Below are 16,687 nucleotides of genomic sequence, written 5' to 3'. Positions count from 1 at the left end.
AATAATTCTACTCTAGTAACATATAAAGTTTCATAATCATAATGCATAAAATGAAGCATCAATATACACCAATGTGATCCAAATCATGGAATCATATAAGTTCTAAATCTGTAATGCATAAAATAAAGCATCCATAATGGTCTCAATATGAAAATAATAGAAAATGTCAGGATGAGTTGGGGTAGGGCCTCACAAGGTGGGTTTGTGCTGCGCGCGGTAGGGGCTCGAGGTTCCCTGCTAGTTTGTGGATAGCTTGTGGGGAAGGGGGTTGTGGTCCGATCTGCCCTTTGGTAGTGCTTGGGAGGGGTGGGTATTTGTTTCCTTGCAGGGGTGTGTGGATCCCTTGCTTATTTTCCTTTGGGGTGTGGGTTTACTGTGAGGTCATGGATTTTCGTGCTGCGGTGGGTTCAAAATCCCCAAATAATAATCACACATTAATATTAAATATTAATATCAACTATTACATTAATTTATTGTTATAAACTATGTAAATCAATTAATTACTTAATGATTAAATCAATCGATAATCACAACACTACAAAGCAATCCAACATATGACAACTTAAGAAACCACTTGACGCTAGATAATAACCCAAATCGAGACTCTAAACTGACAAGGTTAATCAACTTAAACCTAGAGTGTATAATGGGTTTTCATGTCATCCCCAATCAACTTGCCATTGAGATAAAGACACGCTCAGACCTATGAAGCCAGGTGGAGTCAATGTTTGGTACCTGCAAACCTGTCACCATAAATACATATTCAACAACATATACCATAACATATATCATAAAATAGGCAGACAAGTGAAGAGAATCACAACATCATATCATGCTCGCAATGAGTGATATGACATCGTCTTTATCACGAATACAAGAGAAGACACTCACAATCAAGCAAGCACTATCATAATCATTATCATATCCAATATAATCATGAAATAGGCTTAGTACATCATAAGATACTATCAAATCACCATTAAGTAGACTAAGCTATATCAATATGATCTATTGTTGTTCAAAAGAGCAAGATGACTCAGGGAGGGGCACTACAATACTAAAATAAAGAAATAGTATGATATTTAAAAAAATAGGGTGAATTTTTCATACATGGTTTACCTAAATATCTAGGCCTCCTCTCTACTAAATGACATAATAACCAATCAATAAAAAATTGAAACTATTTATATGTTTCTATGAGAAGAGTGTATTCTATTTTGTTTATGCATGGTATGTGACCCTCTATATATTGATGGTGAATTTAAAGTATTTCATTAAAAGAAGTAAACATGTTTGGGATTGTATCATAAGACATCATTAAAGAATCCTACCACCACATTTCATTGGCAATTCTATCTTTACACTTTGTATTTGTTTAAAAGCGAGCCAATCTCTTTACTATATTATGCACTACACAAACTTAGTTCCACACTTAATTGCTCATACTAGAACAATAAAAAAAAGTGATTAATGTCATTGTTCCAACATAACAAACAACTGCTATGCAAAGAATAACTTAAAATGTTTGAGTTTTGGTTTTAAAACCAATTAGCCTCCAATGCATATAAGTTCAATTCACAAGGGTTTATAATAGTTTAATAAAAGAATTACAATATGGATATTGGCATATACATATAAAATAAGCATTAATTCAAACAACTAAAAAATAACAATTTAAACTTTAAACATATAAAATATAGAAGAAAACACCTTAACATATTCTCTTCATTTAAGAACTCATAGTAAGTGAATAACATAAAGTTCCAGTATTCTCCCACTTTGCATGTACCATGAGATAGATTGTAATATAAATGAAAAATATAGCTCATGCATGAAATGGTAAACCCAATGAATCCTTGCACCATATAAATTGTATACCACTTCTACAATTTGTAAAATAATCGCTAGTATTTACCTACTCCCTAACAAAATGACATTAAACATCCAAATGTATGATCTTGGCATGGCAAAAAGATTTGTAGCCAAAGAAATTGTAATTTATCATAGTTCAACACTACATGAATCTTAAAACAAATACTATTACAAAGTCTTTGTAGAATGCCCAAGGCCCTAACATAGACTATCAATTCATTGAAATAGTAGCAAAAAAAATGACACATTTTCACACAAAAAATTATGAAAACTCGAAATTAAACTGTTTCTCACCAATACCATTGACATTATAAATATATAAATAATATAAAACAAAATAAATTTAATAAAATAATATTTTTTTGATAAGTTTAATAAAATAATATATTAGTTATAATTAATAAATATTATTAATAACTATAACAAATATTACTATTTCTACTACAAATTACCACACAAATACTCACCACTATGTGACACTTGTTCAATTGCATAATACAATGACATCTTCAATTTTTATAAAAAAATAACACAGTCAATCCTATTAATCTAGGAGTAAACATTTGTTGCCTAACACGTTATATGTTTTATCATATCATACTCAGTTGTGGCACTGATTGGAAGCAAGCGGCAAATAAATCATTATAGAGGAGATGGCATGGTGTTCAGCTGGAAATCGTCCAATATCTATACCCTTTGCTATGCCCTTGCACTCTCCAAACGGGAATATTTGCACAGGTAGACATACCAATGTTTTGTTTGGTAGAGAGCAATCAAATTTCTTGTTTCTCATTAACAAGTTAGTTGTGCTCAGCCGCAGAAAATGGTGCTGCAACAATAGGCGAAAAATGTTGTCATGACTACGAGGACAGATGGAGGTGGAAACTCGTGCTGGCTTATAATGGCACCAAATATGCAGGTTGTTTTTGCCACAAGTCTAAAATTTTAATTATGGAGAATATTCTAGTTGGTTTTGCTGCGGGGAACCCGTGGTCTGTAAAATTAACCTTGCTTTTTCTGAGCACTCTAGCATTTAATCTCAGATAATAACTTATCAAAAAGTAGTGATTTACCCATTATAACATAACTAAAATTAGTATTTGAGATGATTGGATTGCTTTTTTTCAATTTGTAAATGAATCATTGATATAAATAATATAAAGGAATACATCATACTGATATAAAAAGATGGGTAGAATAATCATTGATATAAATAATATAAAGGAATACATCATACTGATATAAAAAGATGGGTAGAATGGTATCACACACCAAAGTCTAGACAGGGTAAAGTGTCAAACAAAAAAGTCAAGAAATCAAGTAGCTAAACTGCAAAGCAGTAAGTAAAATCAATATAGGTGGAGGTGGGTCACAGTCATTGTGAAGGAATTTGCTCCTTACTTGTAATGATGCCTTCTTTATTATCCTGCTTTCTGTTTGCTGGCTGAGTTTCATTCTTGATGGGAGAAATGGTCAAATCCAAGCAAGGAACTTTGCCACTGCCCTGCCAACAAGAAGCATCCCTGTCATGAGGTTGTGAAATAATAGATGACGGGCGAGTTTGTGGAGATCAACAATGAGCAATGTGACTTGATCTCTGCTCCAAGGTCGTTGAGAACCATGGGAATCATGTCTATGAACATTGGAAGTACATCCATGCTGGCACCCTTAAGTAGGGGACCGAACCTTGTTGGGGAGAGAGGTTGGTGGGACTCCGACAATTGTACAAGGTATACTCTAGTGGTCAAGAGGCACTTGTAGATGAGAAAATTTATTACCTTGCACTTGTATCTGCATGAGAAAGAAAGAGCAAATCTTGGATTTAGTAAACATGCATAAATGATTATCAATAGAAGATTTTGAAAAGAGCTGAATTTTTATCTTTTCAAATACTAAATAGAATCTCTATTTTAAAAGTATGCTAGATCTAGGTGAATTTAGCAGGAGTTTTGGACAAGCCCCCTAAAGAATCATATGCAAGGGAAAAGACTTTGGTCTGAAAGGCCAAAAGAAGTCATAGATCCAAATTCAAGCATATTGGGCTCCAGTGTAAAATTAGGAATCATGCTTGAGAGTTTTAAAGTGTATGTAGAAAAGGACAATGAGGATTGAGAAACCCTAGATGGACCAAATGGGATCAAAGGAGAAGATTTTGGTAAAGAATACACTAAGCAAAGTGAGCAAGCTTAGGTTCAAGAGTGGCTATCCAAATAGTTTGGAATTTACATTTCTGTGAGCAAGTTGAGGAATATAAAGTCCATTTGTCATTGAGTTTTTAAACCATATGTAAATGCAGAAAGAGCCATGAATATCTTCTATGATGTTTGTAGTTGTGAAATGGGGTTTAGTATATGATTTCCCATCTTTCCACTAAAGTTTATTACATCTAACTCTAATTTTAAGTAGCATTTGCATAGGAACATAATCAACAATTGTCTAGAAAGACTCAAGATTCTATTTGGAGAATTTGAATTTGAATTTGGCTTTAGGCCAAGATAAACAATTTTTGGCCATTTTAGAAAACAAGTTCGAGAGGGTCATGATGCCCCTATGACCTACGGAGAATTTTAGGGTGTGGACCCAAGGAACTTTAGCGAGAGGTCAATCTTTGAAGGTGATCATAGGAGACTGCCAAATGGACTGCTAGTTAATAGATAACACATTGCAAAAATCATTCCCATTCCATAGCAGTCATGGCTTAATTGATTCCCAAGCCTTTTCCGAAGGGTCTAGAGCGAATTTTTCCATAAGGCATTCTACCTTGCCCAAAACCATGAACTAATCCTTGTCCCAGGCATTTTTGAAAGCAAAATTCTTGTTTTGATAAGGAAAGGTTGGAGATGAAGTCAGGATTTGAGCCCAATCATGATTTTCGCTCCTGACCCTTCCAAAGGGTTCAGAGCGAAATTCATATTTCCCCTATTTTGCTCCTCAGCTTGACCAAGTTTGGAACTTCTAAGGCATGGTTTGGTAGGTTTTGATGCATGGGGAGGAGGTTTAAGACTTTGAAATGATGGAAATCAACCTAGGAGAGGAATTTCGCTCCTGACCCTTCCAAAGGATCCAAAGCGAAATCCTCCATTTGGCCTTAAGATCTAGTTTGACCTTGCCTGGGGTTAGTTGGATGATGGATTGCCTTGGATATGATGACGAGTCCTTGAAATTGATCAAGTTTGAGAAGGAAATTGGATTAATCAAGTGCAAAATCAACCTGAAAAGGGGATTTCGCTCCTAACCCTTGCAAAGGGTCCAGAGCGAAAATCCTCATAAACCTCATTTTCTCCCTTGTTTGACCAACGTTCTAGTTTTGAGGTGATGGGATGTGAAAATGTGAAGGATCTTAGGAATTTCGCTCCTGACCCTTCCAAAGGGTCCAGAGCGAAAATCCTTATACACCTCAATTTCTCACTTGTCAAGACCAAGTTCATAGTTCCTTAGGCATGTATAGAGGTGTTTTGACATGTTCTAGTCTTAGGAAGTGACTTAAGGTGGAGGAGATGAAGGATTTTAGCCAAGAAAATGAATTTCGCTCCTGATCCTTTCAAAGGGTCCAGAGCGAAATTCTTGAAAACACTCATTTTTCCTTTAGCCAAAGTCAGGACCAAGGTGGAAATGAAAGGAGAGTAGTCTATGTTTGCCTCCCAAGGAAGATTAGAGTTTGAAAAATCAAGAATCAAGGTCAAAGCATGATTTTCGCTCCTGACCCTTCCAAAGGGTCCAGAGCAAAAATCCTTATAGCTCTTGATTTCTTCCTTGTTTTGACTAGGTGTTGACATGATGGAGGATGAATGAGTATGTTCTTGCCTTGAGAGGGAGTTGGATGCTTTGGATGATCAAGATTTTGCCTAAGAGATGAATTTCGCTCTTGACCCTTCCAAAGAGTCTAGAGTGAAATTCCTTGCATACCTAGTTTTTTGACCTTGCTTAGGCTTGAAACCTTGTTCCTTGGATGAAAAATGATGAAATGTATCTTGTAAGGAAGAGTAAGATTGAAAAAATGAAGGATTTTAGCCAAGAAGGTGAATTTCGCTCCTAACCCTTCCAAAGGGTCCAGAGCGAAATTCCTTGCAAACCTATTTTTTGACCTTGCTTAGGTTTAAAACCTTGTTCCTTGGGTGAAGAAGGATGAAATTTTACCTTGCAATGAAGATTGGGATCGAAAGGATGAAGAATCAAGTCTAGAAATGGAAATTCGCTCCTGACCCTTCCAAAGGGTCTAGGCCGAAATTGTGCAAAACCTATCTTTTCCCTCAATTTTATGCCAAGTCTAGTGTGGATCAAGATTAAAGGTGTCCTTAGGCATGTCCTTGAATTGCCAAGAGTCATCAAATATGAAGAAATGAGCTCAAAACAAGAAATTCGCTCCTGACCCTTCCAAAGGGTCCAGAGCGAAAAACACTAAAACCATCCTTTTCTCCAAATTTTGAATAAAGTCACGCCTAGACTAGGGTGAGAGAAGCTATTTGGAATGCCTTGGAAAGATTTTTGATCATTAAAAATGCAAATTTTGAGCTAAAAAGAGAATTTCGCTCCTGACCCTTCTAAAGGGTCCAGAGCGAAATTCTTCAATCTACCTATTTCCTCCTTGTGTCAAGTCGAGACTTTGAGTCCTAAGGCGTGGTTGAGGTTGAAATGATGTTACTTTGCCCTGCAAGATGAATTGAAGTGAAGGAGATGAGGAATTGAGACCTAAAACTTGAATTTCGCTCCTAACCCTTCCAGAGGGTCCAAAGCGAAATTCCCAATTTCACTCAAATTGCTCATGATAGAGGTCAAGGCGTGGATCCTTGGGCTCTGGAGGAAGGAAAGCTATCATATGTTTGCCTTGGGAGGAGTTTTGGAGTAAACAAGTGATAGAATCATCCTGGAATACAAAATTCGCTCCTGACCCTTCCAGAGGGTCTAGGGCAAAATCTTTTGAGGCTCTTATTTTTGACCTTGTTTGGGCCAGGCGAAGAGCTGGTTGTGAGGTAATGTTGAAAAGAGGTCTAAATTGGCCAGGAATGCAAATTTCGCTCCTGACCCTTCCAGAGGGTCCAGGGCGAAATTCCTATAGGGCCTGTCCTTGGGGAGAATCTTGAGCAAGCTTCGTTTTAATATCTTTTGTTGATGATTTAAGGTGTAAAATACTATGTTGAAATGAATTTACTATGTGTCCTTAATCATCTTTTGGTTTGTGTTGCAGATGAAAGAATACCAGGCCAGGATAGGGACGACCTTCTCCAGTCCAGCATCATCAAGGACGACCTCTTCCAGTCCAGCATTTTAAGGGAAGGTACACCATCCATCCTGCACATCAAAGACAAAGGAGGTTAAAACAAGGGTCCGTTGAAGAAGCAGATAGTTTCAGAAGAGTTAATTAAAGTTAGCTTCTCAGCATCATCAAATTGAACATCTACCAAGTTGCAGGTGTCAGACAAGGTGGCATCCCAGTCATCACTCCTCCAGTCGGATTGGTCCGCCTCAGCGTGTCCAGATTCAATGTACTTGACTCATCAAAGATGACACTAACTTCGATGTACCTACCCCGGTTATCCATTGGTCGAATATTCCAGAGAATACATGTCCAAATAATGCAATTATTTCATTGGCCAGAATTGAGTTGGTTGTAACAAACCCTAATTAGGGTTTTCATTGTAAAATCTTGGCCATTGATTTGAAATTGATCTGAGCCATTGAATTGTATTGAGAGTGCTATATAAGCCCTGGCTCCTCATTTGAAAAGGCTAATAGTTAGAAGGTGAATAGTTAGTTCTTAGAGGTTAGAATAGCTAATGATTAATAGCAAATAGAATAGCAGCGAGAGTAGAATAGAAAGAGAAGGCAAAGATTGTTGCCAAGATGTTGTTGTAAAAGACTTGTAAACTTCATTGAAGAAATGGTGAAATCTATGGGTCGATTCAACAATTTGCATGGTCTCTATACTTCTCAGATTTGGTTTCATGTTATTAGATGGCAAATAGAATAGCAGCGAGAGTAGAATAGAAAGAGAAGGCAAAGATTGTTGCCAAGATGTTGTTGTAAAAGACTTGTAAACTTCATTGAAGAAATGGTGAAATCTATGGGTCGATTCAACAATTTGCATGGTCTCTATACTTCTCAGATTTGGTTTCATGTTATTAGATGAGTGGAAGAAATGTGTTTTATTGATGGTGAAATTTGTATATCCATACTACTAGCAGTTTGTTGATTGCAGACTTGCCTTGTGTAGTCAACTGGAATCATTCAACTTAAGCTTAACTTCAATTGTCGCTTTTTCATTGATATGCATTAGCCTGATGGTGTCTATGCCTGTAGCGATGATCTGAACGTCATAAAGCTTTCCTCCGAAGATCGCACTAACCTTGTGGAGATGGTCCTGGGATGTCAAGACAAGACTTAGTTAGAATTTCATCAAAGGTCATTCATTGCTCCTACATTCTTAGTGTCAGAATTAGATCCTTCCCTTGCCCTCATCCTTTTTTCCTTTTTGTTAAAAAATCTAGGCTAGTGAAATCCTGTGTTCTAGTAATATTCAAAGCAAATCAGACGTTCAAGTCATCGAGTGTAAGTCCCCTTGTGATTCTAGCAAAATCACATTGTACCGCGAAGAGCTTATCCACGAGTAGAGGTCCTACATGACAGAACCTTGGAGTTTCTCCAACTGATCCTTCGGCGAGATCTTCAGCAATCGGGAAGCTTTGTTCAAGAGAGGATAAGTTACCTTTTAGGTATTTTATTCTGTGTTTGGTCGTGCCCAAAATACACATCAACAGGTACGTGGTGAACTCACCGTCAGCACTCCCGTCTTTGACCTGCTCGGAAGTATTCCAAGGTTACTCGCCAGAAATCTGATTGCACTCCAAGATCGAAGGGAGGAAACGACACAGGAACTCTGTTGGCAACAAGTACTCCGAAGGTACGAGGAGCAGAGCCGTAGGGAGGAAGAGGAGAGGGAGGCTAGTTGATGCCATACCCTTGGCACTTGATACCCCTACGGCCAAACAAAAACAAACCTACCATTGCCACCAAAGGAGTAGAGGAGGGAACTGTACGGAGATCTCTCCGCATAAAAGAACAGGCCGAAAGGAGACGACGGCTAAGGGAGGTTGCTGACTCGAAGAGCCCAGAGAAACACAACAGAAGTCGGAGTGTGAGTCGGAGTCGTAGTCGGGAGAGGCAAAGGCTGTGTAAGTGGAAGGAGTTGGCCGAGGTTGCCAGGAACTTGCCACTTCCAGACGTAGCGGAGGAAGATCTCGCCAACCAGGCCCCACATTTGATGTCAAGGGAAGAAGACTCCGGAGCCGAGTCGCAGAGCAACCCGGCTGAATATTCTGAACAAGGAGAGGAGGCGGTACGGGACCTGCACGAAGAGATTGCCACTTTTTTTGAAGCAACATTATCTGGCATCAGGAATTTGTCCTTATTAGAGGACATCAAAATAGGAGTGTCAGATCTAGAAACCCCGGGAAGGAGGGACTATAGGAGCGAGGGTGACCAAAGCCCTGCGGATAGGTGCCCAACTAGACCAAGAGCGTACGGTACCTCCCGGACACATAATACCTTTCCGGCATATAGTCATTTCCAAGCGCTACATAAAACCATCCAGGCAAGAACAATGGCACACACCCCGCAGAAACAAAAGCTTCCAAAATTCATGGGCGATGGGTCAGAGGACCCCGTACGACATTGTAAGACATGCGTGACCATTTGGGAGGCAAATGGCTAGGACGACCGGGATTATTGGTTGAAGGCATTCCCAGCCACTGCGAGGAATAGCCATTGGCTGGTATACAGACCTCGATGCCCAATATAAAACGTTCTGGAGCAATCTGAAGAAGGCTTTCGAAGAGGAGTTCAAACTCCTACGGGACGACAACGAAATTGTGGTGGAGATTTACAACACCAAACAGGGAAAAAATGAAAGCGTATGCGCATATAACAAAAGGCTAAGGGAACTGTTGCCATTTTATGACACCCTTGGTCCATCAGTGAGAACCGATCAAAGATATGTTCCATGGACCAGCGCTGCCCAGTTGATCAAGGAGAAAAGCAGTGAAATCATGGTTTGAAGTGTTGCCTTGTCGGAAGTTCCTTGGCCCTCTTTTTCTCTTCTCCGAAACTCTGGAACCCCGAGGTTCCGAGTTTCTTTGCCTTAGCCTCTTTCTTTCTTGCTCTGGAACTTCAAGTTTCCGAAGTTCCCTTCCTTCCCTTAGCTTTTCTTTAGTTCTCCTCCCCTGGAACTCCGGAACCCCCAGGTTCCCAAGTTCCTTGTTCTTAAACTTCAGAACCCCCAGGTTCCCAAGTTCCTTGTTCTTCAACTTCAGAACCCCCAGGTTCCGAAGTTTGTAAGTCTTCAACCCCGGAACTCCAGAACCCCCAGGTTTCGAAGTTCCTACCCCGGAACTCCGGAACCCCCAGGTTCCCAAGTTCCTTGTTCTTCAACTACGGTGACCCAGGTCTCCGAAGTTCCCCAACTACAGAACCTCAAGGTTCCGAAGTTCCCTTCCTTGCATTTCTCGGAACCCTGGAACCCTGAGGTTCCCTCATCCCTCTTCTTCCTTCTTCTCCCCAGAACTCCGGAACCTCGAGGTTCCGAAGTTCCTTCCCCTTTTTGCCTTCTCTCTCTAGTTCCTCTGGAACTCCGGAACCTCGAGATTCCGAAAGCCTTTTTCCTTCTCTTCTTCTCTCTATCCTGGAACTTCGAAACCCTGAGGTTCCGAGGTTCTTCCCTTGTCTTCCTCACTTCAGGAGTTCGAACTTCCGAAGTCTCTAGGTTTCCTTCCGACTGGCGACACTTCCAGATGGCGTGATCGACACTCAAGGCTTTTAATGCTCCGACAACTTGGTGACTCGTGCACTTTTTTTTGTGAAGCCACAGGGTGCATTTAATGTTTTTGGCAGGATTTCCATCAAGGGAGGTACGGGGCCATGCTTGGTGACTTATGTCATGCCTGACTTTGGAAGGTTAGTCAATTCACCTTCTCAGGATTGCCCTTTGTGGGTATGGCTAGGTTGCTTGCATGTACAAGTCAAGTGCATGCACTTCCTTGCACATCCAGACTGACATGCAGGGGTCATGATCACCATTGTAACCCATTTTTCTATATAAGGCCGTTAAGCCTCATTGTAAAGGGTTCTCTCCCTGCTGCCTTGAGCTTTCCTATGCTCTTTCTCTTCTCTTGAAGACTTGTAATTATTTTTGCATTTATGTAATTGTAAGTTTGGCTTTTGGCCTTTGAATGAATTGAAACTACCATTCTTGCCTTACTTTAACCTATGCATGCTGTGTATGTGTTCTTACCTCCATTATAAGTGTATGTTTGTGATTTTCTTTCACATGTATGCTGTGTTAGCTTGTTTTTCTGAGTGTGACTTGTGGGAATCCTTCTCCCCTCTTAACACTTAGCAAATTCTAACCTCAACACATGTATTGGGATCATTCATACAATTGAAGTTTGTGCATTCCTGGGTGTTTCGGTTAATTCTTTGTGTCATTTCGGTAGGGAGAGGAACAATCCCTTCTTGGTGCATCACCTCCCTTTATTTCAAGCAATTCTCTCTTTCCTTTACCTCTGCAAGTTGTTAGGATAGGCTTAGGAGTTAGTTTTGAAGTGTTGAGTTGGTTCAACACCTGCACCTGGATTGACAAGGAAGCCGGCCTTCTCCGGAGATTCAAGCCCCTTGCGCAAGGTCCCACACTTCGGGGTTGTTTCAATGTTTCACAAGGTTGCAGAGTTGATAGCTCAGCAAGGGTGCGAGCTTTTGTGATAACAAGAACTACTTAACAAAATGGATAACCAGCCGGTTGATGGCCTCAAGAAGCGGTGGTTTGTGGAAGGATTGGTACCGTCCCTTAGACGAACGATGAAAGTGGTCCCTCCGCCCTCGTATGATGAAGCATACAACCGCGCGATGGATATTGAAAGTGAAAACAAGACATCCCGGGGGAAGCGACAGGTGAGCGACGGTGACAGTACGGATGAAGACAGCGATGTGGGGTCCAAAACCGTGCAAGCACTCTGGAAGGATATGATGAGGATGATGAAGGAATGAAAGGGTGACAAGGAAAGTGGCAGGGAAGGAAAAGAACTATGGTGCACCGACTGCAAGACTGAAGGACACAATAAGGGAAGTTGTCCCCGCAAAGTTTTCTGTGACATCTGCCAAGTAATGGGACATTCCACTAAGGAATGCCCGTACAACTTGAAAGCACGGAGCACACAAGTGCTCTACGCCCAACCCGACCAAGCCACTCCGCCGACGACACCTCCGAAGCCGACAGCAAACCCTGACGCCTCCCCTGGAGGGTACAGAAACAATCGGCGGGGTAACATTAGATCCAATAATAACACACCAAGGAGTAGAATTCAATACGACGCGAAGGGGCGACCCATGATTCAATGCAAGAAGTGCAACGAATGGGGTCACTTTGCGCAGGAATGCCAAAACAGGGGTGATGCAAGAAGTTTGCTGTATAGATGGTGCGGCCCAAGAAATCATGAGGTGGAAGGACTGGGAGAAGGCTCATTGGCAATCACAAGATTGCAAAACAAGAAGGCCATGTATCCTGACCCTCGCACGAGAAGGAAAGGCTTCAGGAAGCTAGGGCAGATATCAAGCGGGCGATGGCAGAAGAACGGAGGGCCTCGCACTTGGCTGCCAGTACACCACTCCGGTCAGGACCGGAGAAAACTATCATTAAGCAGATGTTACAGACCACAATACCCGTACGGGTATCCGACCTTCTGCAGACCATGCCACAATTGAGGATGGCCCTGACAAATGCAACCGGGGACACCACCCTCGACCAGGAACACCAAACGGTGACGGAACCATGTAGTACGGACCCGGTGAAGGGACTTGGTACAGACGCCATGAACCCTATGCTACTCACGGTAAGCGTTGGACGGAAACCAACAGTAGTAGAGATGGATATAATGGGACAAAAGCTCACAAACACCATTGTGGATGGCGGGTCTGGAGTCAACGTACTACTGGAGGAAACTTGGAAAAGCCTTGGCAAGCCTACACTCTGGCCACCAACATTCCACCTGGTCGGGGCAGACCAACACGGTATCAAACCCCTCGGTACCCTCATGGCACAAAAGGTGGTAATCGAGACGCAACAATTCCTTCTGGATTTCGTAGTCATTCCACTGGAAAGAAAAGCGTACGACGCCCTCTTGGGAAGGGGATGGCTGATCATGGTCAGAGCCAATCATAACTGGAAGAAGAATATGCTCTCAATTGAGAGTGATGGTCATAAGTATGTAATCGATCTAAGGAACCAGTCCGTCAGTGAAGAGCTTGTGTCATCCAACTTCGACTCAGAAGATTCAAATAGATTGGAGTGGGGTTCTGAAGGAGACAAAGGAGGGAAATAACCCAACGAGGAAGGAGTGTTGGAATTGGATGGATGTTTCGAAGATGGAACTAGTTCACTGGCCGGACTCTTTCATTGGCAAATGGAGGACTATGAGGTCTTCCACCCGGAGTGTGACATGCTGCAAATATGTGAAATAGGGGAATCGAGTGGCGGTATGGAAGAACAGTCATTTCCCCCGGAGTACGGTAGGTACTAGGAGGGAATGGCGCGGATGGATGACACACCAGCCCACCAGTTTGAACGAGATAAACCCATCAAGTACTAGGAAAGAGATGTGAAGAAGGTTAATCTCGGCAATGAGGAAGAACCACAGATGATACTTGTAGGGGATGATTGGAACCCCGTGTTGAAGGCAACAACCTTCAAGATATTCCTGGAATATAAGGACGTCTTTGCCTGGACTTACAAGGACTTGAAGGGGGTACTGCCAGAGCTATGCGTACATCGCATAACCCTCGTACCAGGAGCCCAACCGATACGGAGGAGGCTGTACAGGATGAACAAAAACTACCCAACCAAAGTAAATGAGGAGATCAATAAAATACTAGACGAAGGAATCATATTCAAAGTGGAAACTAGTGACTGGGTTTCCCCAATAGTCATCTGTCTTAAGAAGGAAGCTAATCAAATAAGGATATGCGTAGACTTCAGGTACCTGAATGCAGTAACCATCAAGGATCCGTTTTCGATCCCATTCACTGACAGCATCCTGGAAGAAGTCGCCGGGCATGAGATATACACATTCCTAGATGGATTCTCTGGGTACAACTAGATAAGTATCGCGGAAGAAGACAAGCTGAAGACCACATTCGTGGTGGAGGAAGGGGTGTACGCCTATAATCGCATGCCCTTCGGACTATGCAATGCACTTGCAACCTTTCAGAGAATAATTTTGCACATTTTTGACTAGATGTCTGTAGGAAACTTTAGGGCATTCTTGGATGACTGGTCGATTTTTAGTGATCAAGACACCCATTTGAAGGCTCTGGGGCAGTGCATGGAAAGGTGTCGGAAGGCTAGGTTAGCCCTAAACCCAAGGAAATGCAGGTTCATGGTACCACAAGGGAAGCTTCTAGGCCACATCGTTTGTAAGGAAGGCCTGAAGACAGACGCGGACAAGATAGGAGTGATTGTCAACATGGAAAGCCCAACAAATGTGATAGGGGTGAAATCATTACCGGGCCATGTCGGCTACTACCAAAGATTCATCAAAGGCTTTGCGTAGGTTTCCTAGTCCTTAGATAAGCTAACGAGGAAGGGAGAGTCGTTCGTATGGGGTACGGAGCAGGAAGAAGCCTTCAAAGAATTGAAAGATCGGCTGGTGAGTGCACCAACATTGGTGTACCCGGACTGGAACAAGGAGTTTCACGTACACGTCGATGCCTCCAATTTTGCAATTGATGCTACCCTTGCGCAGGTAGGGACACAAGGATTGGACCATTCTGTCTTTTTCGCAAGCCGACTCCTGTCAAGGGCTGAACGGAACTACAACACAACAGAGCGAGAGGCACTAGGGATGGTGTACGCAGTACAAAAGTTCTGTTACTACCCGTTGGCTGTTCACATTTTATGTGGACCATCAAGCACTAATGTACTTGGTAAATAAACCAATCATCCAGGGTAGGGTAAGTCGATGGCTACTACTCCTGCAGGAATTCACCTTCACCATTATCGTACGGCCAGGAAAGTCCCATGTAATAGCCGATCAACTATCAAGGATCAAATCAGGGGAACCATTCGAGGGGGTGAACACAAACTTTCCAGATGCACACTTGTTCCAAATTTCAATACTACTAGCCTAGTATGAAAAGATAGGCTAGTACCTATCTACCTCCACATTTCCAAGAGAGATGCCTTTAGGGGAACGAAGGAAGCTGGCACTGAAGAGTAAGACCTTCCAACTAATTAATGGGCTCCTATATAAAATGGGTCCCGACCAAATCTCAAGGTGTGTCATGGAGGAGCAAATTCCCGGCGTGTTGAAGGAGGCACACGATGGGTTAGCAGGCGGACATATGGGACCGAATGCAACTGCCAGGAAAGTGCTTCTGGCCGACCTATGGTGGCCAACTCTACACATTGATGCTCGAGAGTGGGTGATTGGGTGTGACACTTGCCAATGGGCGGGAAAACCACTCGAGGGACTTCATGCCTCTCTTTCCTTTGCAGCCGCAGGAGTTACTCGAACGGTGGGGTCTGGACTTTGTGGGACCTTTGAAGCCAAGTAACATGCACATGTGTAAATATATTGTAGTAGCCACGTAATACCTTACCAAGTGGGGAGAAGCGAGGGCCTTGCCAGACAACACGACTTTGAGTACGACATGGTTCTTGTACGAACATAGTCACAAGGTATGGGATACCCCTTCAAATCACTAGTGACAGGGGAGTGCACTTTCTTAATCAAGTAATTCGTACAATGACCGTAGAATTTAAAATATTCCACAACCTATCTCGTCCGTACTATCCTCGAGCTAATAGACACGCAGAAGCAACCAACAAGGTGTTGGTATCAATAATCTACAAATCATGTGGGGTAGAACAGGAAGACTGGGAGGAAAGACTACCAGTCGTGCTATGGGCGTACCGTACAACATACAAAGTCACTACCGAGCATACCCCGTTCCAGGTCATGTACGGGCAGGAGGCAGTAGTATCAGCTGAGTACACCGTATCGAGCCTTCGAGTGGCGGTGGATAACAGACTCGATGACGAAGAGAGCTTGAATGCAAGGCTTGACGACCTGATAAAAATGGATGAACGAAGATTGGTGGCACAATGGGCGATGGAGGTGGCACAACGCCGACGGAAGCATTGGCATGACCAGCACCTACGACGGGCCAACTTCCGGCTGGGGTAGGTAGTTTTGAAGTATAACAGCCGGAACGAACTTTGAGCAGGGAAGTTCAAAGTCTGTTGGCTTGGACCCTACAAGATCAGAGAGGTTGGTAGGAACGGGGCAGTAAAGCTCTCGACTCTGGACAACAATCCGATCAGAGACCCACTGAACGGTTCCAAGCTGAAAATCTACAAAGAATGGAACAAACCTGTGATTGAGATTAACATGCTAGGATACGCCACTAGAGGGCACTGGACCATTGACCAGAGCAAGGAAGTCGAAGAAGACCCAGTGGTAAAGGGAGAACCCTATCGGAGAGATGAAGGTTGGGCGAAGCCCTTAGCGGCCATAGAAGAACGACTTGTATCGAAAAGGGTGGAAGGTGTGGCGTTTCTAGGATCCACAAGCACCTCAGGAATGCGTATTTTGGGGACCCAGCTGTGTGGGTGCGGGTTTTAGGACATTGGAGGAAGCGGGCCCCATACGAAGGACTTCGGGAAGGGTATGTAGCATATGATATTGATGAAGAAGCGGAAGCCCGGAGGAGAGCAGAGAACGCAAATAAAGAGGAACCGGTGGACCTGGAGAACGAGCTCGACTTAGAGGTA

At 42.5% G+C, this 16,687-nt stretch overlaps 1 protein-coding gene across 1 annotated transcript in view; it reads left to right on the top strand.

Annotated features, from left to right (window-relative positions):
* Positions 1-2,362: 2,362 nt before the first annotated feature.
* Positions 2,363-16,687, top strand: part of LOC131855899 (uncharacterized) — a 66,452-nt gene continuing 52,127 nt past the window's right edge. Inside the window, exons 1-2 of the mRNA XM_059207430.1 lie at positions 2,363-2,610; positions 2,687-2,791. Of these exons, the coding sequence (XP_059063413.1) occupies positions 2,526-2,610; positions 2,687-2,791 (190 nt within the window). The 5' untranslated portion in view covers positions 2,363-2,525. The remainder of the gene's footprint in view (positions 2,611-2,686; positions 2,792-16,687) is intronic.

This window comes from Cryptomeria japonica, chromosome 1 (genome assembly GCF_030272615.1).
Source record: "Cryptomeria japonica chromosome 1, Sugi_1.0, whole genome shotgun sequence".
In the NCBI taxonomy this organism is placed as follows: domain Eukaryota; kingdom Viridiplantae; phylum Streptophyta; class Pinopsida; order Cupressales; family Cupressaceae; genus Cryptomeria; species Cryptomeria japonica.
Note: the sequence above shows the minus strand (reverse complement) of the source record. Positions and strands in the feature narration are given on the sequence as shown.